The 24,220-nt window shown below is 52.3% G+C and overlaps 9 protein-coding genes across 9 annotated transcripts; 4 read left to right on the forward strand and 5 right to left on the reverse strand.

The window, feature by feature from the left end:
- Nucleotides 1-54: 54 nt before the first annotated feature.
- N7459_000643 (putative transporter) lies at nt 55-1,979 on the reverse strand (the record flags this gene model as incomplete). The annotated part of the gene is made up of 5 exons (XM_056939828.1): nt 55-79; nt 144-227; nt 299-417; nt 480-1,649; nt 1,716-1,979. 5 exons carry the CDS (start codon nt 1,977-1,979, stop codon nt 55-57), a joined length of 1,662 nt encoding a protein of 553 aa, XP_056804108.1.
- Nucleotides 1,980-3,420: 1,441 nt separating this feature from the next.
- N7459_000644 (TauD/TfdA dioxygenase family protein) lies at nt 3,421-4,845 on the forward strand (the record flags this gene model as incomplete). Its single annotated transcript, XM_056939829.1, has 5 exons — nt 3,421-3,617; nt 3,696-3,901; nt 3,986-4,477; nt 4,532-4,665; nt 4,732-4,845. 5 exons carry the CDS (start codon nt 3,421-3,423, stop codon nt 4,843-4,845), a joined length of 1,143 nt encoding a protein of 380 aa, XP_056804109.1.
- A 211-nt stretch (nt 4,846-5,056) lies between these two features.
- On the reverse strand, nt 5,057-7,042 carry N7459_000645 (HECT-type E3 ubiquitin transferase; the record flags this gene model as incomplete). Its single annotated transcript, XM_056939830.1, has 3 exons — nt 5,057-5,386; nt 5,441-5,722; nt 6,284-7,042. 3 exons carry the CDS (start codon nt 7,040-7,042, stop codon nt 5,057-5,059), a joined length of 1,371 nt encoding a protein of 456 aa, XP_056804110.1.
- Nucleotides 7,043-8,558: 1,516 nt separating this feature from the next.
- N7459_000646 (putative ubiquitin conjugating enzyme (UbcD)) lies at nt 8,559-9,400 on the reverse strand (the record flags this gene model as incomplete). The annotated part of the gene is made up of 5 exons (XM_056939831.1): nt 8,559-8,653; nt 8,764-9,010; nt 9,061-9,090; nt 9,256-9,301; nt 9,357-9,400. Coding segments are annotated over 5 exons (462 nt in total), but the record flags the coding sequence as incomplete, so codon positions are not given.
- A 613-nt stretch (nt 9,401-10,013) lies between these two features.
- N7459_000647 (acyl-CoA dehydrogenase) lies at nt 10,014-11,499 on the reverse strand (the record flags this gene model as incomplete). Its single annotated transcript, XM_056939832.1, has 3 exons — nt 10,014-10,078; nt 10,138-11,226; nt 11,298-11,499. 3 exons carry the CDS (start codon nt 11,497-11,499, stop codon nt 10,014-10,016), a joined length of 1,356 nt encoding a protein of 451 aa, XP_056804112.1.
- A 515-nt stretch (nt 11,500-12,014) lies between these two features.
- Nucleotides 12,015-14,426, reverse strand: N7459_000648 (uncharacterized protein; the record flags this gene model as incomplete). The annotated part of the gene is made up of 4 exons (XM_056939833.1): nt 12,015-12,835; nt 12,891-13,167; nt 13,223-14,078; nt 14,158-14,426. 4 exons carry the CDS (start codon nt 14,424-14,426, stop codon nt 12,015-12,017), a joined length of 2,223 nt encoding a protein of 740 aa, XP_056804113.1.
- A 271-nt stretch (nt 14,427-14,697) lies between these two features.
- Nucleotides 14,698-16,127, forward strand: fen1 (multifunctional nuclease RAD27; the record flags this gene model as incomplete). Its single annotated transcript, XM_056939834.1, has 5 exons — nt 14,698-14,710; nt 14,763-14,848; nt 14,922-14,926; nt 14,985-15,546; nt 15,606-16,127. The coding sequence occupies 5 exons, from the start codon at nt 14,698-14,700 to the stop codon at nt 16,125-16,127; spliced, it is 1,188 nt and encodes a 395-aa protein (XP_056804114.1).
- A 2,277-nt stretch (nt 16,128-18,404) lies between these two features.
- Nucleotides 18,405-19,640, forward strand: N7459_000650 (histone H1/H5 family protein; the record flags this gene model as incomplete). Its single annotated transcript, XM_056939835.1, has 7 exons — nt 18,405-18,474; nt 18,570-18,595; nt 18,749-18,771; nt 18,881-19,011; nt 19,156-19,238; nt 19,312-19,461; nt 19,524-19,640. 7 exons carry the CDS (start codon nt 18,405-18,407, stop codon nt 19,638-19,640), a joined length of 600 nt encoding a protein of 199 aa, XP_056804115.1.
- A 1,818-nt stretch (nt 19,641-21,458) lies between these two features.
- On the forward strand, nt 21,459-24,151 carry N7459_000651 (1-phosphatidylinositol-4-phosphate 5-kinase; the record flags this gene model as incomplete). The annotated part of the gene is made up of 3 exons (XM_056939836.1): nt 21,459-22,594; nt 22,653-23,613; nt 23,672-24,151. The coding sequence occupies 3 exons, from the start codon at nt 21,459-21,461 to the stop codon at nt 24,149-24,151; spliced, it is 2,577 nt and encodes an 858-aa protein (XP_056804116.1).
- Between the last annotated feature and the right edge of the window lie 69 nt (nt 24,152-24,220).

The raw sequence follows: 24,220 nt of genomic DNA on the forward strand, positions 1-24,220 counted from the left end.
AAAGCCAATGACTGTCGGTCCTGCGACCCAAAACAACGCCCTTCTACAATCGCTCTAGTGTAAAAAGCGGAAATCGACTCTGTCAGGCGCAAGTTAGCCGGTATACTTTTATGGAGTCGTATGGTGAGAAACTCAGATCTTACCGCTTGTTTCCAAGGTGACCATTCTCCGCAACATATCGTTCTTTTTCTTGGTCGTTCATACTGTCCCAAATTGCAGCATTTTTCCTGTTGGACGCGATGGTTGGTTAGATCAGGGACAGGAACGCATACAGTAAGTCAGGACAATGTCAACATACTTGTTGCGCCACATATAATACACTTTAGCCACAATAAACAGCGCACCGCTGTACACGGCCATGGCGATGAGCACCTTGTTGCCAGTGCGATAGTATGGCTTGTCATTGGCGCGATAGATCTATAAACAATCATTAGTTAGGTTTTCCGTACTGCCAACAAAAAAAAAATCGGGTCACTCACATTGTTGGCGATAATGTTGCTCGCCTGCACCGTCATATTGTATAACGCAGTTGCAACCGTTCGAGTCCGAACAGTCCCAGCGTTTCGTGACGTAATCGCCACAATAATCGCGTGGATATAAGGCATTCCCACGAGCAAGGTCAAGAGCACCCAGCGTACCCAGGTGCTGGCATCATCCGGCAGAACTTCAAGGGCAATGAGAAGGGCCAATGCCCAAATTTCAGCGCCAACTCCTAGTAGGAAACGCTGATTGAAGCGCTCAGAGATCCACGTCCACACCAGCAAGTTCAGGATAAAGACCACATATGCAGGAATGGTCAACAAGTTGGTGTGGAAAGTGCTGAACCCGAGCGACTTCAGCTCCAGGCTGATATAGCTGGTCGCCGGAGTGTTGGGGATCATCCATGACAGTCCGAGTAGGTAAATTATCCACATGTCGTAGTCCTGAAGGGCTTTCCAGAGCATCTTCGGGGTGACCGGCTGGCGGTTGTGCATGCCTCCTTTGCTTGGGTCGTCACGAAGCACACGGTTGACCATGATCTTCTCCTCGTGCTCGGTGAACCAACCATCCTTGCCTCGAAATCGGCCTGCAGTCTGGGTCGGAGACGGAGGCATCCAAGCCGCAGCAATGATTCCAATAACACCAGTTATAAGTCCCTCAAAGGCAAACAAATACCGCCAGCCTCCCTTGCCTTCAGAATCGTGGATGTGTAAGAAACCAAAGGCTAGGAATGCGCTCACAATCGCCGTCAGCTCGTAGGTCACCCAGAAATAGCTAAGGCGAATCGGCAGCTCCTTGGATTTGTACCAGAAGGAGAGGAATAAGATAGTGTCCGGGATGAAACCACCCTCGAAGACACCCAGCAAGGCTCTGCAGGCAAAATAACCTGCCCGGTTTTTCATGAACGCTTGGCAAGCTGCAATCAAACTCCAGGAAACCATTTGGATGGGAATCCACCGGTCGGGTCCGATCCACTTGGACATTAATTGCGAGGGAAGTTCGGCGAACAGGAAGGTTAGGTAGAAGATCGTCTGGCCAGTGTTGTAGTCATTGGTACTCATGCCCAAGTCACTCAGCATGGTATCGGACGTGGCTTGGACTACATTTCCTCGATCCAGCTGCAGGGCAAAGAAAGTCATACAAGCAAAGGTGCACACTCGCCAGTCGATCTGCAAGCCGTCATTAGTGTGCTGCAAATCATCACAAGGATGGACATGGTCATGCGCGACACATACCTTCCACACGACTGCTTTCTCCTCCTCTTCAGTCCATTCGAATTCCGGGTCCCAGCGATGCGCACCCTCATACTCCGGAATGGGCTTGTAGTAGCGAGGATCTTCGGTTGAGTCGAACGTACAGTCAATGTTCTTGACTTGACCGCGCCGACCCTCGAATGATGACGAAGATGCCGAGTCACTGGCCGACGAGACTCGAGGTGCCACCTTGGAATCATAATCCTCGCCCGCAGGGCCAGACTTCTTCGCTTCCTCAATTGTCATGGCTGCGAGGGCTGTGATCGGGGTTGCGATCTAAATTGCACGGCATCTCAAGAGAGGCACCGGGACGCGCGCCGCTATAAAGGCTGGCCATGCGAGGCGATAAACCGTCGGAACCCTCTATCACGCCATTTGGTGGCTGATCAACCTCTCAACCCGCCGCTGCAGGGTTAGCCACGCCTGGGTGGAGATGCGACAAGCCACGAGCCTCGATCGGCACGTCGTGGTATCAGCAGTAATAGGAAGGTAGCCGAGTCGATTATCTTGTGTCTTGCCCTGGGCGCCAACGTGCAATTCTCAGTCACGATGGCGTTTAATCTCCACTCCTTGGCAGGCTATGAACTGTGAAGTGCAGTCGTTTCTAGAATGCGTTCGACATCGAGGGTACAACGAAATCCACGCGGCCCGATGCCGCGGCTGGCGACGAGTCGAGTCGCACAAAGCCGGATTCTAACACAAGCCGGATCGATTTTAGCTTTCGTGCAATCTCTGATTGGGCAGTAATAGGACAGAGCGAGCCGACATTTCGGCCTGGTGCTCATCACGCAAGACGGGGAGAAGTGACGTGAGGATGGACGAGTCGCGCAGCGTCCCGATGTGCTTCTCGTTGGAGGCAGTCCCCGCCAGGTGGAGACTGCATGGCCTCGATCGGGGGCGTAATGTACTGAACAATACCCTAATCAATCGAGCAGTCCAGATTTGTTGTTGTTGCTTGTTGTAGGTGAATGATGCGTATGCTGTGGTTTCAGAGAGGTGTCTGGAGGTTGAGCTGAATCACGCTGCTGCTTATTGGCCCGCCGACGGATCGCAAGTCGATACTTTGCACCCTTCAACATTGTACCACAGCAACGAATGGGCCTCTGTTGTTACATGGTACCTTTTTCTTTTACTCATCTGCACTTGGGAGATCTTCCCCAATCAAAGTCTTCCAGTCAGCGTCCACGGAGATCAACGAGACTGGGGAAAACGCGTTGCGCCAGAGACGCCGTTCAGCACGCCATCACAACCGCATTTGACACCAGTTCCCGGTCGAAGAATTTCTCAAGATGCAAATCTGCCATTGCACGCAATGGCCAGATAAGGGCCTTCTGCGGATTTTAGTGGGATTTCTTGGACGCACGCCATAGCCAGCACGCCATTCCCAACGTCGAAGGGCGCCGGGCACACGTCAATCACGTCTCACGGACGGTTTCATCCCCGAAGACCCCGGCAGGGACTCCCAAACTACAATGAGCGATGCTGATCGCACCGACCTGATCTGCTTTGGTTCCATGACTACTCGGGCGAAAGATGCGACCCCGCAGTCATTGCGCCATCTTCCACTCCCGGGGTGAAGCCGCTGGGGTATATATTGGCGGGCCTTTGCGTCTGGCCTTAGTTGAAATTAGGAACCCGTGTCTTCGAGGACTAGAAACTGGTCATCAGTAACAAGAAGTTCTTCATTATGGCCCCTTCACTCACTGAGACTGTGCCGCTCCGCGCTCCGACTGTGACGGTTCCCCTCAAGACCGATGCAGGATACAACAAGGAGAACTTGATCGGATACAAGTATGAGAAAGAGGCAGAGCTCAAAGGCACAGACAAGCTGCCTCCTGCCTCGTACCCAAACTATCTTCCGGTTTGGGACAATGAGACCGAGAGGTAAAGCATCCATCTCTACTCACTCGATAAGATCTATAGATCTTCTCTACAGTTCCCCAACTAACCAACATATCCTAGATATGCCCCGTTGACCCTTTTTGAACACTATGAGCACGGAAAGGACGCCGATCCCAGTTTCCCCGACTTGTTTCCCAAGGGCAAGTCCGAAGTAGACGATATCACCCCTTTCATTGGCTCGGAAGTGCACGGCGTGCAACTGAGCAAGCTGTCCAAGGCAGGCAAGGACCAACTGGCCCTGTATGTCGCGCAGCGTCGAGTAGTCGGTATGCCCTCCCCATCTTTGAAAATTAAAAAAAAAAAAAAAAAAAAAGACCTGGTCTCGATCAACTAACCTAAGCCGCAAATAGCCTTCCGCGACCAGGACTTCGCATCCCTGCCCATCCAAGAAGCTGTCGACTTCGCGGGCTACTTCGGCCGACACCACGTCCACCAGACCTCAGGTGCGCCCAAAGGCTTCCCCGAGGTCCACCTAGTGTTCCGCGGTGCAGACGACCGCACCGGAGCCAAGTTCCTCGAGCAGCGCACCAACACCATCACCTGGCACTCCGACGTCACCTTCGAGAAGCAGCCCCCGGGTACCACGTTCCTCTACGTGCTCGACGGTCCGTCCAGCGGCGGCGATACGCTGTTCGCCGACATGGCCCAGGCGTACAAGCGTCTCTCGCCGGAGTTCCAGAAGCGTTTGCACGGACTCAAGGCGGTCCACTCCGGCCTGGAGCAGGTGAACGCCAGTCTGAATGGTGGCGGCATTGCCCGGCGCGACCCTATCACATCGGAGCACCCCATTGTTCGGACTCACCCTGTGACGGGCGAGAAGGCACTCTACGTGAACCCACAGTGTGAGTTGTCCGGTTTCTTGTTGTTTCCAAGGCCGAAGTGCTGATTAGCCCTAGTCACCCGTTATATCGTTGGATACAAGAAGGAAGAGTCCGAATACCTTCTTAAGTTCTTGTTTGATCACATTGCTCTGTCGCAGGATCTTCAGGCTCGGATTCGCTGGAAGCCTGGCACCGTGGTCGTTTGGGATGTAAGTGCACGACAGTTTGTTCTGTTGCCCGTTGAATTATCATGTCCAAGTCCTGATTTGTTGCAGAACCGTATCGTGGCCCACTCTGCTGTGTTTGATTGGGAGGATGGACAGAGACGCCATATTGCCCGTCTTACGCCGCAGGCGGAGCAGCCCTACGAGACCCCGTTTGAAGCCTAAATGGGACACCGGAAGCATTCACGACATACCCAGATACCAAGATTTGAATAATAGGATTTATAATGAAGATACGCCAAACCAATCAACACACGATGCTGAACTTGAAACTTGAACTAGAGCTGCCTTGCTGTATTCTAGAAGTCGGCTGCGGTTGGTAGTAGGAGTTGACATATAGATCGGGCTAGATGTGACGGGTGTCTTGCAATGACTATTATACATCAATGCAAGGCGTCGCAAGCGACCCAGCTGTTTCCCTCCGGCTGAACCGACTGAGCAGTCCGACCTGCCATTCATTAAATCTTCTCGCCGAAAGAGGCAACATCTGATTACTCGCCAGAAGCGCATCGGACAAAGCTTGGAATATCATGCCAGGCAGTTCTAGCTCTTCCACGGATAGCAGGCTCGGCTTTCCAAGGTCGCGGTTAATTATCGCGTCGACGTCGTCGGTCTCTTGGAAGAATACCTTCATCGCCTGCTGAGCATTGACGCGGTGCCCGGAACTAGAATTGGAGTAGCAGATATCGGGATTGAACACCCAGAGCTAGAGACTTCAATGAGTTCCTGATGGCGTAGAATTGGGAAGGGGAAATATTACCAATAATCCGCTCTTCTGTCCACAATGAACCACAAAACGTCGTGCGCTTTCTCGTTCTATCATTTCCAGCAACTGCGCTGCGACAATCACCTCGGCAGAATGACTCTGCCACTGATCATCGTCGGCTTCACGGTGCATCGTGTTGAGAGACACGTTTGCCTTCAGGACGCGCCACCCACCGACTGAGGGATCCTCCACGCCGATAGTAGCGCTGCATTTTTCGCAGTGTAGCGTCCTCTGGGTGGGCTCCTCCGAGCTAGGCTTTGTTTCTTCGGTATTATCCTGGGAGGCGTTGCATGTCAGCAATGAGACTGAAAAGAGATATACGAAGTTCAAAATAGCAACATCGCGACGCGAAAAAGGTATAGACTCCTTCCTTATAACCAAAAAGCCAGGCAAGAAATCCAATTGCAAGAGCGAAGGCAACTTGGCATGTACCTTTTATTTTCACGCCAGTCCCACTCCTCTGGGAAGGGCCTTGAGAGGCCCAGACAGGCGTTGAAATCAAAAAGGGTACTTTGAGAAAGCGATTCAGATCAGAATGGCAGCCAGAGCGATATTAAAACAGTAGGCAATAGGAACGAAATCCATCTAGCGAGAGAGGATAACCGAGCTTCGTGACCTCCGGCTTAACATCGAACCACTTGCCATCAAGTCCAAGTCACAACAAGGCACGAATATCACTCTAGGGCAATAGTATCGGAGGCCACCCCATGGGAGTGAAATGGTCTCCTTCTAAGTTGCCCGTTTTAATCGAAAAAAAAGCAGAATGGAGGGAAGATGCAGATTTATTGTGTGGGAAAATGCATAGACAAAAGTGGACGTAGGGAACAACAGCCTTACCTTCTCCAAGCCCACACAGTCTGACTCCGCAAGTAAGAAAGTAGCGACGTCGATAAGAACGGTGCCAGGAGTCGCCTCTACATGACTTGCCGCTCCATATCCCTTGGTTCCGGCATTCCGGTCCTCGAGTTGAAGAGCAACGGTTGCCTCGGCCTTGGAATCATGTTGATGCGGATCAGGCTTGTGGCAATGCCAGAAATCCATCATCTCAGCCCAGTTGCCGCTCGGAAGGTCTTTCCAGACCCATCCTGAGCGACCTTGGTCATCTCCACCAGCTTTGTGCTGAATACATGGATCTTTTAAGAAGAGATTGCCACAGGCATGGCATCGAATGCGAGTCGAAGATGACATGTCCTCTGCTGTCCAAGGCACATAATCATCGATTAGTTCTTCCCCGGACTTCGGAGCTGAATCTTTGGGATCAATTTGCAGTCTGAAAGAATAATCGCATTGAGAGCCAGAGGGATTTCTGGGTCCAGACTTCACAGCTGATGCTGCGTCGACGTTGAACTTTCGTCGCGTCGGGTCACTGACGTGCGCCGGCAGCTGTATCGTTTTGGTGACATGGCTAAGTGGTTCCGGCAACGAAGCAGTGACTGCTTGGCGTGATTCTAAGAGCCTTATCTCTGCTCGAACTCCATCAAATGTCAGATGCTGGGGAAGAGAGATGTAGAGAGTGATTTGGCGGATGTTGGGTAAGAGTTCAGCGTGCAAGTAGATATGGAGGTCAACATCTGGTGGCGCCAATCCCTGGGGCATGTCCAATGCGGCGACTCCCACTGAGGCGTTCAGAAGCCTGCCTCAATCTGGAATCCTCAAGTAGAATGATGGATCCCGAGACAGAAAGATGCGCAAGCTATTGGAATCCGGGGGGCTCGGCCAATTGGAATCAAGAAAAGGCTTTGCCCAAACCGCCGACGGTGATTATAAGGGGGAAATCATTAAGAGCGGACTAACTAATACGCCGAGGCTCCACGTGGGTGGTGCAAACTATAGATGCAAATACGACTTGCTCGCCATCTGTCAGGATAGGAGAGGACCCGGCCAATTGGAATCAAGGAGAAGTCCTGTCTTGCTATTCTGCCCAATCTGCCAATTTAGGGGGCATACGCTTAACTAATCATAATATACAGGAAAAGGATAAACTATTAATGCGAGTCTCCACACACTCATTCCGACACCATCCAATTTCCATCGGCTTCTTGCCAATGCAAAGAGATCAATATAGTCATGTCATTGCTATTAATCAATATATTCCACAGATATGGTATCTGACACATTGCCGCTCAGATGGGAGCTTTATATGGTCTGGTCGCGAGAAGGGTATGCGGCGACATAGAATTGTTACCCAGGTATCATGGCTTGTAACTAATTCCTGGGCAACATTATGATAACTGAAAAGGCTAGCGAGGCAGCTCTCAAGAGCGCAAATGGAATATAGGTAAAGTATATGTCACATTAGGGACAAGTCCTATGTTCGGAAACATTCTGCCTTTCATCATTGTCACCCTTCGTCCGTCAAACTACAACACTAAATCAGGGCGACAACCTTGGAATGTCACTACACTAATAAACTTCAAAGACACGCAACACAGAGACGGGCCTGCCTGGATTGTGCTATTTATGAAAAAAGAGATGAAACTCCATAAAAGCCCCTCGCCTTCACACAACCACAGAGTCAAGCCCCAGCACCTCATACCTTCTTTCCTTCGATGAAACCCCATCCACCAAGCGCTCAGCCATCACCGTTCGACGAGCAAGAAGCTTGTTGGACTTCAAAACGAGAAAACGAAAGAGAAACAAAACATGGCATGACCCTGGCATTCAGCACCATGAGAATGCTTTTTTCTTTTCGTCTTCTCCTTTTTTCGGTTTCCTCCTTCTTCCGTCGCAAGAGAACAGGGGAATGAATAGAACAACCCCCGAGAGCGTCGAGAACAAGGTTCCATGAATGCATGAAAATTGGTCATGATGATTCCCCTCCCGCAGCGTTGGATATGGCATCTCCCAAAAACTAAGACGCACCAGACAAGCAGATGAGCTTAGTGCGAGAGCGCGCACATATCACAGAAGAGGGGAAGGAAAGAGAAAGACTGAAGAACAGAGCATAAGTTTCTACAACCACGGTACGCCAGGCTTCGCGGATCTGAATCTAACGGAGCGAAGAAAAAAAAGAGGCAGAAGCGACGGAGCAAGACCGAGAGGTAGCGCGAAAAAAGAAGGACACGTCATGAGGACAGATTCGTTAAGAAATTGCCGATCAAATAGCGTACTTGCGAGTCCATTCGCGGGCCGTTGCCTCGTATCGAGGGCGGTCGGTCTTGTAGACGTGTGCAATCTCGGGCACTAGCGGGTCGTCCGGGTTGGGGTCTGTGAGCATTGAACAGATCGAAAGCAGCACTGATATGACAACCTGGTCAGCGCCACCGAGTCTTTATGCAACGGAGATCTTCGTTTCTGAAATGACTGTTGTCACAAACCTTTCGAGATAGTCAGAGCCGGACTCCATTGGTCCCTCAGGATGTCCAGACAGATACTGCCGTTCGAGTTGATGTTGGGGTGGTAGATGCGGGTGGTGAAGTTGACCTTGGGCGGCTTGAATGGGTAGTCGGTGGGGAAGTGAATCGTGAGGAAGAAGACGCCTCCCGAGTATGGCGAGTCACCCTGAAGCCAGAAACCAGAGAGATTAGCGCGTGTTCCAACATAACATGATTTGATGGGGCGGGTCTTGTATAATGTGAAGGCAACTCGTCTGGGATAAAGGGGAATCAACTTACGGGACCCATGATAGTTGCTTGCCAATGGAACTGCACAGAAGAAGAGTAAAGAACAGCGCGTTAGTCAACCAAGTCATGTTACTGCCCAGGCGATCTGCCAATTGAGGGGTGCCTCAGCCCCGCCGCGCCATAAGAGCTTTCAAGCCGAGCGACAACAACCAAGCGAACGGAGTGTGCAAGAATGGGGGGGCATACCAGATCATCTCCGACAGGACCAGCGGAGCAAGAGGAGGGGGGATCCCTGTGAGACGAGTGTCAGTCTTGTAAGAAGGCATCTCATAAGCGGACATTCATACCGGCCAAGATCAGTGAGCTCCTTGTTGATGCGCTTGAGAGCCATGTTGACGATGCGGAATAGGGGAGGAGGGAGAGAGAGAGAACTGGGAGAGTCAGCGAGAAGAATGACCTCAGGTTGCGGCTTGCGGGCTGCGTACGGTTACGTCTTTGTGTGGAAAAGAAGAGAAAGAGAGAAGAAGAGGGGAAAAGTGGGCGGGTGGGCAGGCGGACGGTATTACCAATACACGCCACAGGCTACTGCGGACACTTCGACCCATCATAAGCCGGGGGTGTATTTTTAGCATTACGGAATTACGAGGACCCCCGAGGTCGTACTATAGGGCTGGATGGAGATCGTCGGGATTTTGCTGGCGAACAGACGAATTAGAGAATCATGAGCATCTTATAGTTCAAGCACAATATGATCAGGGAATTCTATCTATCGTTCCGGGAGTCCCGTTGAACGGGAGGTTGTCACAAAATTGCCCAAGAGTGCCCCTCGATGATGTCACGTGTGGGTGTTTTCTCCCGATGGGGAAGGCATCCGCACTCCGGTCTGTTTCTCTTTCTCTATACATCATCTGCACTGTACTTCAGTGCCTCTAAATTTTTTGTCTTTCGAGACTGTTGTACATTTTGGAATCGTTCCGGTTCATGGATGTCCCGGCGCTCTGCAATCAAACAAAAGCTTGTTTGCCCGTGATGGCGCGGCCTAGGATTAATGCTGATGGTGGGTGGATGCCTCGTCAGTATCTCGGCCCAATACAGTACGCTTGTTTATTGGGCAGACAGGAAACCTACCGTGGATATCACTCTGACCCTCATATGTTTGAACCACGAACAGGTTGGCCACATGGCGCCCAATATGATACTCGTCGCTGGCAGCATTGCCCCCGAACACTTCTTGGAGGCTGGTGGCAAGGTCAGTATGCAAAAGCAACGGGGCGGCGAGAACACGAGGAGGAAAGACGTACATTCGAGAGTTTGCCAGTGCCCTATCGCAATTCTGGCGCTTGATCATGGAGATCATCTCCGGAGTGGCCTTGCCTGCGTCCTTGAGGCGAGCCACTTGTACCGCAGCCAAGGTGCCGTAGGCGGCGTCCGTCGCCGCGTCGGCCAACTTCTTCTGGATGAATTGGTATTTCGCCAGCGGGTTTCCCTTAAACTGTTTCCGCTCGAGACTGTACTCGCGAGCGCGAGCCAGGCAGTCCTCCAAGGCACCCATGCTGCCGAAGGCAATACCCAAGCGCGCACTATTCAGACAGGTGAATGGGCCGGTGAGACCCTCGACTTCGGGGAACATGTTCTCTGCAGGAACAGGACATTCATCCATCTGGATCATCCCCGTGATTGACGCGCGGAGAGCGGTCTTGTTCTTGAGAGGGGGCGTCTCAAATGTACCAGGTGGGCAGCGAGAGCGCTCAACAACGAAGCCTCGAATCTTACCCGTCGACTCGAGTCTGGCCCATACAAGTGCTAGGTCCGAAATGGGCGAGTTGGTGATCCAGGTCTTGCTGCCACTCAGCAAGTATATTCCCTTCTGCGTGGGATGCTCGCGGGCCACGGTCTCCATCGAGCCAGGGTCCGAGCCGTGATTCGGCTCTGTAAGCCCAAAACAGCCAGCCAGCTGACCCTTCGCGAGGCCTGGTAGCCACCGCTGCTTCTGTTCCTCGGAGCCGAATTCGTAGATACCTGTCATTGCGAGCGAGCTCTGCACTGACATTCCCGACCGGTATCCGCTGTCCACGCGCTCCACCTCTTTGGTGATCAGGCCCGATGCCACGGTACTCACACCAGCACACCCATACCCATCAATTGAGGCTCCCAGCAGTCCCAGATCACCCATTTCTTCGAGGATTCGGCGATCGTAGTCTTCATTGCGATAGGCCTCTGCAGGATTCCAAGGTCTGGGTTAGTTCAGGGAAATACAGAGGTGGGAGTTGGAACAGATTGAGACCCACCGAGGATCCGAGGCATCAACCGTCCCTGGCAGTATTGTCGTGCTGTGTCCTGAATTGCCAACTCCTCCTCAGTGAACAGTTCCGCAGCGGCGAGGGGATCCTCCCAGTTGAACACGGCCGATGAAGACGCATGCCGTCGGCCAGCAACGGAACGACCAGCCTGCAGGGAATGCGCAGCAGCACGCAGCAGTGACCGATTCATTTCGTATGCGAGATAACAAGTATTCGAGGAACAAGCAAAAGCGCAGAGGATTCCTTTTCCACGAGGTGATCATGTTGTCCGGCGGTTGCGGGGAATCTCCGTTCAAATATGCGCTAGTGGCGGCGAACCTCGGCAATTTTGACTGGTCGCGGAATCACCGAGCTCAAGCCCATCTGTACACGCCGAGTCCAGTCGGGACTACAAATCATGTCATTTGACGATCAAGCGCGCTGCCCGAGCCAGTAGGACTCGTTGGCTTTTAGACGTCCCACTCGGACTTTTTCGGTCGTGTGATTCTCGGGAGGCTGGCTCGGCTGAGATCGGGAAAACTGCGTCCCATGGGGGTAGTTATAACGTCTGCAAATGATTGCCAAAATTTTATTATTGTTTTTCGAGGTGCCCGTTTCACATTTATGCGGTCTCAGCAGTCGTCAGGCATATGTAGTGATTACTATGTGCAAAGGTAGCTAGAGTATTGAGGGCCCGTGGATGCGAATGGGAGTATGACACTCGCATCATGCCGGCATTTGGCTTTGAAGGAAATCAAACACTCCCGTGGGGAAATATTCTTCATCAAAGCCCCACAGATCCGCCATCATGGGGTCCATCGAACCCTCTGACAAACCGGGCTCTTTACCTGCTGCGATGGCAGGTTCGAACCCATTACTGCGTTCTGCAGACAATGGCGCCACTCCCAGTAGCGGTGGTGGGTGGTTCAAAATAGTATCTCTTTCTCCCAGTATCTGGGCGCCAGGGATGATTACCGGCTTGAATAGCGAAGATATTTCTTGGGTGTTCGGGCCTAGAGATTGCTGGATGCCATTTCGCTTCTCCCACTCCTCCAAGCCGGTCAACATCTTCCGGAGACCGCGTGCGATGTGATGACTCAAATGCCGTTCGCTTGCTCGCTGGCTGCACGATACCATAAGCTCGACGATGCGTCCGACTAGAACTCGCACGTAGCCACTGTCGATGAGCAATCCTGCGGAAGCGATGGAGTTGTGCGGACCCTGGCCTCCTGGATTCGTTCCATTTGAACACGCTTTGGCGGCAAGCTTTAACAGGAATACCGCTGCAAAGGTAATCATACTATGGAGATATAGTGGGACACCGACCAGCGCTCGCTGGATGTCCCGCTCGTCCAAAACAACCTTCAATGTTGCAATCGCTGACTCGATGGCAATGTTAGCTCGTTTTCTGCGTTCGGGTGACATTATTCGTGAGGATGTTGAAGAATGATAGGTGCGCAGAGCGACTGAGTTCAACTGCAACCGGGAGAAGTGGTAATGCATGTATACAGCTTTGTAGGGGTATGCGCCAACATGTCGACTCCCAGCTAAGCAAATATAATTAGCTACAGCTGCATCCGTGCAGAATTCAGCATCACTCACAAAGCCGAGGAAGCCATGCCGATTTCCAGTCCCCTAGATCTGAATCAAACCGGTCAATCTTAGGAAATTCACTCTCGGGAACCTCGAGGTCGACATCGGGGCCAAATGCGAAATAGATCCGAGTGAGAATAATAAACAGATCCACCTGGCTATGTAATCGTAGATCACCTTGTGAGATAGAGTGTGTTTGCGTGAATGTGTTGTGCTGGGTGATACTAGCATCTTCATGTATGATCGGCGGTCGACCATAAGCAATAGAGAAATGATGCTCCAGAGTCTGCCATCGGTTAGCCTCTCCTGGGAGCAAGATGCAAATCCAAAGTACGGCATACATAGAGAAGATACCACAGCCTAGCCTGCTCCTTATGCTCTGGTGATCCTTGTATAGCTTTGCGATAAAACTGATGCAGGTTGCGCTCGGTGGCGATACGGACCGCATATCCAGAAAGCTTCCAGCTGACATCTGCGAGCCAAAATGCGCCAATGCACAAAGCGCGAATGTCATCCATGGTATGCCGATGCCCCAGCATCGATCCTGAAGCGATCTTTGCGAATTCAGTGTAGCATGTATCAAAAGTACGTTCCTTGCTGGGCATGTGCAGCGCAGTCACAGCCAGAATCCCGGCAGATAACATAGATGATGAACGTCGCACAGAGGTCAAATCCTTGTGTGCCAATAACGCGCCGTCCCACAGGTAGCGGTTGAGTACCTGGTCAAAGTGGTAGAACAGGTCCTCCGCTTCTTGCAAGTCTACCACTCCGCGTGAGATAAAGTCGGTCACCAGGGCTTGGTCCGGTGCGTACTGCTGCCCCGGGGAGCTCCCACGGTTTTCACTGAGCTGCGTTACCTCGTACAGACTTCCCATAGGAGCTGTCACTAACGAGGTAGCCGATGTCTCTTCGCGATCGATGGAATATTGCTGCGGCTGCGGCTGCGGCTGCGGCTGCGTGAAGCCATAACTTGACGAGCCTGGCTCCGTGACTCGACCAGCAGAACTATGAGTCCGTTCATCTTTTTCATACGGTCCCAAAGCGAGGTTGACTTCATCCGCTGACACGGTTGATTCTTTCCGGCTCCGTTTCTTGGGCGGCATCTCGGTCGATCCACCGGCTTGGTAGTACGAAAGTTCAGGCAGCTGGGTCTTCCTAAGCAGGTCTGTCATTGCTAGCTCGATCATTGTTTTCCAACTGTATGAGCGATAGCATGTCTGGTCAGCACTCTGTCCGGGTCGTTCTAAATCACTGCAATGGTCTAGGGCAAACTCACTCGGCTTCATCTTCCAGCAGGGTCTGGAGGCTCTTGTTTACAACACACTCCAGTCCCATACGCTGACATCGCGAGCATACCGACTCACTCTTTTTCATGTCGCAGCGGACCTTATGTCGCTTACATTCTGTGCATGCTCGTATCCTCCGTGAGATCTTTGGAACATGCTGCGGCGCTGTCGCGTGGTCCTCCGGGGTAAACCCCCCTTGCGGAGAGACGGATGAAGCATTGCCATTCGCCTCGAACTGGACACCACGATTTCGCTTCATGCTGGGCGGATTGGGCTGGTCCGCCGCATAACCGACTCCGGGGACGAGGAGAGCGGGGTCGGCGCTAGGCCGACTGCTAGGTAGCCTGAGGCATCAGATAGCCTAGATTCCCATGAGAGGTGACTCTGGATCACGTGTAGCAAGTGCACACATGGGGTCATGTGATATGTGTGCGCTATTCCCGATACGGTTTAAATGATGCGGCGCGTGTTCATCGAAAGAGCGCGTCGCGACTCAGGTTCCATCAACTCCAGCACCTTCGTCCGCCAAGATGGGTATCAAACGTGAGGGACCTGGTTCTTACTTTACATGGGTATGCTGCTCATAAGTCTACAGACTTGTACCAGGTGATATCTGAGAATGCCCCCGATGCGATCAAGACGGGGGAGATCAAGAACCATTTTGGGCGCAAGGTTGCTATTGTACGTCTCCTCTGTTCATTTCTAGCCACCTTTTGGATGCGATGGCTGACTTTCCCTTCCTTTTGCTTAACAGGATGCGTATGTCTACTATTTCTTGCATGAATTCCCTGGAGTTGCACTGGCTGACACAGCACAGGTCCATGAGTATCTACAGCTTCCTGATCGCCGTACGTTCTGAGGGCCAGCAGTTGATGAGTGATTCTGGCGAGACGACATCCCATCTCATGGGTATGTTCTACCGCACTCTACGAATGGTTGATAACGGTATCAAGCCTCTCTATGTCTTCGATGGTGCGCCGCCGAAGCTCAAGTCCGGCGAACTGGCTAAGCGTGGTGCGCGCAAGGCGGAAGCTACCGAGGCGCATGAGGAAGCTAAGGAGACGGGTACGGCCGAGGATATTGAGAAGTTTTCACGACGCACAGTTCGGGTCACTCGTGAGCACAATGCGGAGTGCAAAAAGCTGCTGAAACTGATGGGAGTTCCGTATATTGATGCACCAACTGAAGCTGAAGCCCAGTGTGCAGTTCTAGCACGTGCGGGCAAAGTTTATGGCGCTGCATCAGAGGATATGGATACCCTATGCTTCGAAGCTCCGATCCTTCTGCGACATTTGACGTTCAGCGAACAGAGGAAAGAGCCTATCCAGGAGATTCACTTGAGCCGCGCACTGGAGGGTTTAAACATGGATCGCAACCAGGTAGGAAATGTCTGTCATGACGTGCCAAAGACCACATTCTCACTATAGCAATAACACAGTTTATCGATCTTTGTATCCTGCTTGGCTGCGATTATCTCGAACCCATTCCCAAAGTCGGACCCAGCACCGCCCTCAACCTGATCCGAGAACATGGCAGTCTGGAGAAAGTGATGGAGTTCATGAAAAATGACCCGAAGAAGAAATACGTTGTGCCCGATGATTGGCCATACCAAGATGCGCGAGAGCTGTTCATCAAGCCAGATGTTCGGGATGCCGACCACCCTGACTGCGACTTCAAGTGGGAGGCCCCTGACGTGGAAGGCCTAGTGAAATTCCTGGTTGAGGACAAGGGCTTTAACGAAGATCGTGTGCGCAACGGTGCCGCTCGACTAACCAAGAATCTCAAGAGCGCACAGCAGTCGCGTCTGGAAGGTTTCTTCAAGCCCATGGCACGTTCGGACGAGGAGAAGGCCACTCTCAAGCGAAAGCATGATGAGAAGCTTCAAGAGCAGAAAAAGCGCAAGAAGAATGAGGCCAAGGCGAAAAAGGATGCCAAGGCTAAGCCCCGTGCTGCTGGTTGATCAACAGTGTTACCTGACGCGACCGGTGGCTCTCGGTTGAAGGTCGCGCTCCTTTTCTTACGCGTCCCTCCTACTTATGTATGCCACTCATTTCGGGCATCTCCTATCGTCCAAAATCTAGGCGTCGGCGGTGTTTGGTTTCTCCAGGTTTTTTTTTTCAAGCTGTACAATTCTACATGTACTTTCGAAGTGCGCTCACGTACTGCGTCTTCTACTCGGCCTCCCGGCCTATAGCATGGAGTCCAGCATGTCATACCAACCAAAAAGAAATTATTATGAGGATACGCAGAATATCTCAGGTGATTTGCGACTCCGATCAAGTGGTCGGAGAGCGTACTTCGGTCTTGCAGGCTGAGGATCAAAGAATATCAGACGAGGCAAGGGACTAGCCCTGCACACCATTCGGCTGATCCTAATTCCTATACGGCTCAGAAAGGTTCAAGCATTCTAGATCAGACTTCCTCGCTGGAATTCTGAAATGAATATGATCTTCAGTGGTTCACAAACTCGTGTTTGTGGTAGCTTTAGAGGTGTCGTTACTTCCACTGGTGAGCGTGGAGACCGGGGTGACAGAGTAGTCCACGGGTAGATCCTGGTGATCTAGGCGAGTTGGATGCGGTGGCGACGAACAAACCACAAGTGATCTGGTCCGTAAATGAGAAAAAGGGTGGCTTAAATCTCCTTACTGCTGCTGCCAATTATCAGAGGCACGACTTATTGTTTATGGATATTGATCAAAGCGTGGCGATTCGGGATCAAGATGTCCTAGAAATCACTCGGTTCGACGATGCCGCTGGATCGCAAGGGGTTTTTTTTTCTTGATCTCACTTCCACCATTTGTTAAGCCAGTCCATTCGCATAATCAACCTGAGCATATGAACATACAATTTTGTTAATGGGCACTTTTGTTATATTTCTCGTGGATTTGTCAGGATTCTAGAAGTGTAGATGGTTGCCCAGGTGGACTACTTCGCCGACGTCCACTCGATCCGGTCGGCAAGTACACACAGCAGGAGTGAGGCTAGATATGATAATCAATTTGAATTCAGTATTTGAATTAGAAGTGCGTGCCTAGGTAATTACTTGTTTACAGCAGGTGGTCCGGCGGCAGGGCGGAGCATAACGAGTTCTGAAGGAAATAGGGCACCGACCAATCCAGATGTATGTATATGTATAATATATCGGGTGCGCTGGAGAGTGAGGCCAATCTCAGACACCTACACCACCAAGAGATTCCCACGTCGTGGGGACCCTGGGAATTAAGACGTACCTAGACATACAGGTGACCCAGAAGAAAACTATGATGTGACCTAGGTGTAGCATATCACTTGGCACCAGGTAGTCTTGCCCATGTGGTACTTCGGAGTCCCGTCTTGTGCAGGGTGCATGACGCCCTCGTGACCTCTGCAGGTCCAACGCAAGGAGGGCAAGTTGGAGAAATACTGGAGTACAGCACAGATATATAGATTCTTCGAGTGCGTCAAGGACTTATACGTAGCGACTTAGGTTGATGGGTGTCTACACTTTTTCCCGCTGTTTGCGGAAACCGTTCAACGTAGATCGCCGCAGGTTCCAGAACGCGAAGGGCAGGATGGGGGATCGCATCCCATACCTCAGCTTGCCTTCCAAGAGCAGCAAATGGAGCAGATGACGAGTGTAGATATCAGATCTTTCTGCTGCTCCGTCTAGGAGAGGCGCAACTATCGCGAGGCCGAAGCGACTGGGAGTGTGATGATCCATAGACAGGAAAGAGCGCATCGGGGGAAGAGTCCCAGCATGGGACTGTTGGGACAGTGGAAAACACCTCGCAGATCATCCAGTCAATGGACGATGAGCAGGCGCGGGAATGGATTGCCCTTGCCCGCCAGCTAGAGGAATGCGCGCCACTATCCCTCGTCGAGCGGCTGCACCGCGCGGAGGTGACTAGAGACTGATTTCCACCAGGTGCAAGGGAAGTACGGTAGAAAGAACCACGATCTGGAGAGCTCTAACGAAGGAAGCACCACCGGAAAGAGACGTGAGAGTAGGGAAGAAGTCAAGCAGGCAGATAGAAAAGGATACGCTTTCCGGGGGGCGTTAAGGGTGGTGGGTGATCTTGGGTCAACACCGGCCGCCTATAAATCGCGGATGCCCCGCCGGCCCTTCCCACCCCTTCTGCTGCTGCTTTTCCCCATCCTCTTCGCTTCAACCACCCTTCCTGCTTCTTCGACTTTACAGTCTTGCTCGACAGACATCATCTCTCGTCGCGTATACTCACAACAATACCTTCGACTAATTATGCCTCCCAAGAAGACAACCAGCGCGTCCTCCAAGAAGGCGGCGCCTCCTGCGCACTCCTCCTACCGTGGTATGTTTTGTCTGATCCCGCACCACCACGCCATCGCGTAAAGCTGTTTTTAATCTTGTCTGTGTCGCGTACGATTGCTGATTCCATCTATCTAGATATGATCAAGGATGCCATTGTGAACGTGAGTAAATCACTGCCGATGCCGACCTTGTTGTGATTTGGGTCGCGCGCCCGACCGTGACACGTCCGTCCGTCGGGCATGGACAACCACCACATCGAACTGGAAAAGGACCATTGGTATTGTTCAATTGCTGACTGGTCATTTGATCTGCAGTTGAAGGAGCGCAACGGTAGCAGGTATGTTTTGGTGTTTCGCGCTCATTGTCGCGCCCTCTGATCGGCGACCTCCCATGGTCGCGTTGTTTTGAGCTTGCAGCCAGGTACTGACTGCACCCTCGGTTTTCAGCCGTCAGGCCATTAAGAAATATGTTACCTCGAACAACAAGATCGCCATCGCGTCCCAAGGCGCCTTTGACGCCCAGTTCAACAAGGCCATCAAGGCCGGTGTTGAGAAGGGCGAGTTCACCCAGCCTAAGGGTAAGTTTGATGACCTTGTCTCCATGCTTATGCCGGGCTCTTCAGTCGCTGCTATTTGCATCTGGACACACTCCTAAGTGCATGCTTGGGATTCATTTCATGGACCTGTATTTTGTTATGGTTTACTGACGCGTCGCACCCCAGGCCCTTCGGGACCCGTGAAGCTGGCGAAGAAGGAAGCCGCTCCTAAGCCTGCCGCAAAGCCTGCCGCAAAGCCCGCCACCAAGGTAAGTTGAGCTGTTCTCTGCAACTAGCCCATGTTCGCTGTGCTCACTGTCCTGACAGAAGACGGCGACTAAGGCCACGACCACCAAGAAGGCTGCTCCCAAGAAGACGGCTACCAAGGCCGCTACTACTAAGACTGCCGCGAAGAAGACCGGTGTCAAGAAGACTGCTGCCAAGCCCAAGGCTAACTCTGGCAAGGCTCGCAAGACCAGTGCATCAACCGCGGTAGGTTCCATCTGTGTCGGTGCGCGACTCAGTTGAAGTCCAGCCACTAATATGCTCCCCAGGCCCCTGCCGTTGTTGAGCAGCCCAAGGTGCTCAGCAAGACCAAGTCTGGCCGTGTCACCAAGACCACCGCGCCGCCGGCCAAGGCAACCACCAAGAAGCGTACTGTCAAGAAATAAAGGGCTTTTGACGTCCTCTTATGACCTGTCGATGCCCTCCCATTTTACGTGCGCTTTTCCCGGGAGGGGAACGGTGGTCTCTTTGCCTATGTTCTTTCTCTTCCGATGTAATTTGTTTCTCTCAATTCGTTGACCTGGTGGTTCGGATGGGTTTCCTTTGTGATTGCGATTGGTCGTTCCTGGGATCTTTAGTTATGATGGCTCTGTTCTTCGTTTCCTTTTGTGTGTCTTCAATGTCGAAGGGATGGCGTCCAGTGGTGCGGTCTTCACGGGGAAATTGGTCTGTTTATTTTCAATCGTATTCTAGGACCGGGTTGGAAACTTCTACCAAATTGGAATGTCTTTTCGATCCCATTCTCAGTGATTTTTCCTGTAAGGTGTCTCAGCGGCTCGCTGGTGTCGTTGGGAGCATAATCGTACTTGGAGTTATCGTCGGTAGTTTCTGTATGGCCTCCCCCAGCCTTGGTTGCTTGAACTGTCGCTCGTTTCATCTCATGGAGAGATTCCATGGAAAACTGCCAATCTGTTGTACTAGCTGGCTGGACTCGAGGGAGACAGCGCGCAAGACTCCGAGGAACATGCCTCCGTGGTAGCGTATGAACCACGATCAATAATTTCTGACCGGGAATGATATGCCTCCCTAGATAGGTATCTTTATTACTGTTTTGGAAGCGCGGGTTCATTTCTGTACGAGAGTGGATCAGCTATTTTTGGAACGGGCATCTGTCTCTACTGTAATCATCAAGATCATGCTGGTAGCTCGACAGACTTTTCATTGTCGGAGATGATCCAGTCTTGAAGGACGGAGAAGTACTTAATTGCCAGCCGTGCGAGCAAACAGAGCCCGATAGTGGTCTAGGGGCCACCTAGTCGTGGAAGCATGTAGTGCTTAGTGTACATGGATGTATGTACTCCAGTAGTTAGGAGGGAAGTACATCTCTTTCAACCGACACATCTACTACAGTACACATTGTAGATCCAAGTCCATCATTGGCAGCAATGTGTCAAGCTCACTTGCAGTAGTACAATTCGTCGTCATCCTAGTGTATTCGCTGTACATCGTGTCCGACGTCACAGCAGTCCCCTTGCATATTGCCCAGGCGGGGGGGCCTTGGGCGATGCGTCGTCGTTCGGGATTCGGGCGCGTGTGCAAGCCGCATCAAATGAGACGAAGCGAGTCGTTCCATCGGTCGCAGACTCTTTCGCAGACTCTCCCTTTGTAGAAAGTCAACAGCAGCACAGCAGTCCAGGTGAATAAAAGTCCACGGGCCCACGCGCAGTCAAGAAGCGCAGCTGAATAGTGGAGACAGGAGGACGGAAGACGGAGAACTTGGGCGTCGTAGTAGCAGGAGTTGTCGTACCTCTCAGTACTCCGTAATTACGACACGCACCCTGAGTCTTTCTCTCCCCGACAACCACCACCAACCTCCCCCCCTCCCTCCCAACATCGTTCTCTCCACGTTTCCTTATCGTCTTGCATAGCATTTTCTGCATTTATTCCTTGCCTCAACTTCTGCGCCTGCTGTCTGCCTTGTCTTCCCACCGGAAGCCCGAACATGGTCGTCGTCGGTTGAAATCTCTCCTGCCACGCCCTGGCTGGCCCGCATTGCGTTCCAGAGAGAAAGCAACATCTCGCCCTCCGAACACCAGTCCAACCGAATAGAACTCCTCGCTTCCGCTCGTTCTTTATCCGCTGGAACGCGGTCTGGTTCCCAACTTCCCTGACCCTCCGCCAATAAGGGCTATTGCCGTCACCTCGGGTTGCCGGCCCACGCAGACCTCACGTCACCCTGTTTCCCTGGACGTCAAAAAGCAACCATGCCATCCTTCCCCAGTGAGAGCTATCAGACGGCTACGACGACAGCCACTCATCCTCGCTCGTTTGAATCGCCTCATCGCAAGTCTCACGATAAAAGCTCTGTTGGAAACACCTTCCTGTGGACCAACTGGCCTAGCGGAGACCCCAATCACGACCCCCATCAGAATGACCGGCAACACCTCACCCATCTGAAGAACGGTAGCGCATACTCCCTGAATGGCCCCCGGTCGAGTATCAGTTCCTACACACGCGACCTGCCGCACTCCAAGGACGGCAGCATGCATTCGCTAGGCAATGGTTCGATTAGGGATGTTCGGGAGGGCAGCCGGCCACCGGCCGTGCTCGATCAGAAGTCGTCGGACGCTGGACCTGGAGCGGGCTCTGCGACAGCGCCGATCACTAGTCAACCCATCAATGGCACGACTGCCTGGAACTACCGACCTATCCAGGGCAAGCCGGTCGTTAATGGGGATCTCTACCATCCCTCGCTTGACGATCGTTCCGTTTCTGATCGGGCTACCAGCCCGTCTACCTCGATGTTGCAGATCCCTCAATCAGACGATGCCGGACGTCTCTCTCCAGACCCCGACCGATTGACCACCGGCTCGAGACCCAGTCATCACCGCTATTCATCCCCACCCGCTCCTTCCACGGTCGACGCCAGCCCCACGCAGGATTTGCATCCGGCTAGTGCTCGGCATCGGCACTCCCTGCAAGTTCCGCGAGCGCCTAGCATTCGACGGAATAGTCGTGATCAGAATGAGGATATTGGGTTCAGCACGGGCCGGTTGTCACCAACAGCCGGCGGGCCTCGCCGAGCCTCGCTGGGTCTGATCCGGCGGGCTACGAAAACAACGCAATCAGATGCGCCCCTGGACGAGGCGCCCCCAGACGAGGATGCAGCACGGTGGGCGGAAGCAATCAAACAGAAGCGTGCATCGCGGCGACGACGCGATGACGACGACGACGAGCGGGTTATTGTCGGCACCAAGGTTGACCAGAACCACGTGAACTACGTAACGGCATACAATATGTTAACTGGAATCCGTTTTACGGTATCGAGGATCAACGCGAAGATGGATCGGGAACTGACCCCAGCAGACTTTGGGGCCAAGCACAAGTTTTCATTTGATATGTACGGACTCTTTGAGATCTAGGTATAACGTTGTGGACGTGACTGACAGCAACCACAGAACCGGAAACGAGTTGATTCCTTCAGCTAAATACGACTTCAAGTTCAAGGACTACGCACCTTGGGTGTTCCGGCACCTTCGAGCCAAGTTCAGACTTGACCCTGCCGATTACCTCATGTCCCTCACCAGCAAGTATATTTTGTCCGAATTGGGATCGCCCGGCAAGAGTGGCAGTTTCTTCTATTTCTCGCGCGACTACAAGTACATCATCAAGACAATTCACCACTCGGAGCATAAGCTTCTCCGAAAGATCCTCCCGGAGTACTATCGACACGTGGAGAACAACCCCAACACCCTGATCTCGCAGTTTTATGGATTGCACCGCGTGAAGATGGCGTATGGCCGCAAGATTCACTTTGTCGTTATGAACAACCTGTTTCCACCCCACCGTGACATTCACGAAACATTTGATCTAAAGGGTTCCACTATTGGCCGCGATTTACAAGAGTCAGACCTTGAGAGAAATCCACGAGCAACCATGAAAGATTTGAACTGGGTTCGGAGAAATCGCCATCTGCTGTGTGGTCCTTCCAAACGAGACTTCTTCGTTGAACAGCTGAAACGGGATGTCGAGCTCCTCAAGAAGCTCAAAATCATGGATTACTCTCTTCTAGTTGGCATCCATGATGTGGAAAGAGGCAACGAAGAAAAGCTGCGTGATAAAACTCTTCAGGTGTTTCAGCCAGGTGGCGATCGCGAGGAAGAGACCAGTCCAAATATGCTCATGCGAACCCCCTCGAAGCTGGAGAATGAACGCAAGGCTCGGGAGCTTCGTATGCTGATCAAACGCGAGCGACCCGTACCTTTAGATAAAGCAGCTGCGAAGATGCCGGAGGAGATCCTTGACGAGCGGAAGTACCATGTCTTCTATGCGGACGACGGCGGCTTCCGAGCCACTCACGAGAATGGTCAGCCTGGAGAAGAGATTTACTATTTGGGAATCATCGATTGCTTGACCCATGTAAGTGATGATGGCTCGTCCAATAAGGTCGACCAGAAAGGCTAATGTGATCCTGCAGTACGGAATGGTGAAAAAGATCGAGAACTTCTTCAAGGGCCTTTCAAACGATAAAACACAAATTTCTCCGATCCCGCCAGAGGGCTACGGAGATCGTTTTATCAACTTTGTTAAGGGCATCACCATGTCGCGAGAAGAGGCTGAACGACGGCGCGAATCGAAAGCTTCTCGCAGAGCATCTGGAGAGAAGAGCCAGTCGAGATCATCATCTGTCGAACGAACGATGCAGGCAGCGGAGAAGGAGGCGTCCAAGGATATATCAGTCACACATCCAAGAACACTTGCCACTGTGTGGGATCCGGCAGATGCTGCAGGCCCAGGCCCGACTTCCACGCTTCCCATTGTGGACGAAGCAGGCGAAGCAAGCAGCGTCGGAGGCCACAGTCAAAACAGCCGACATGGTACACCTAGGGCTGATAAGGACTTGCCTCCTGTTCCGGCAGATCAGCTTTCCGACAAAGGAAAGGGAGTTGACCGGTAAGAATACTCGGGTGCCAACCCCAGCTGATGCTAGTCAACTTCTCTTTGCGCTTGGCCGCTCTCAGTGATC

This window comes from Penicillium hispanicum (genome assembly GCF_028827665.1).
Source record: "Penicillium hispanicum strain IBT 35686 chromosome Unknown utg000001l_segment0_segment0, whole genome shotgun sequence".
Lineage (NCBI taxonomy): Eukaryota > Fungi > Ascomycota > Eurotiomycetes > Eurotiales > Aspergillaceae > Penicillium > Penicillium hispanicum.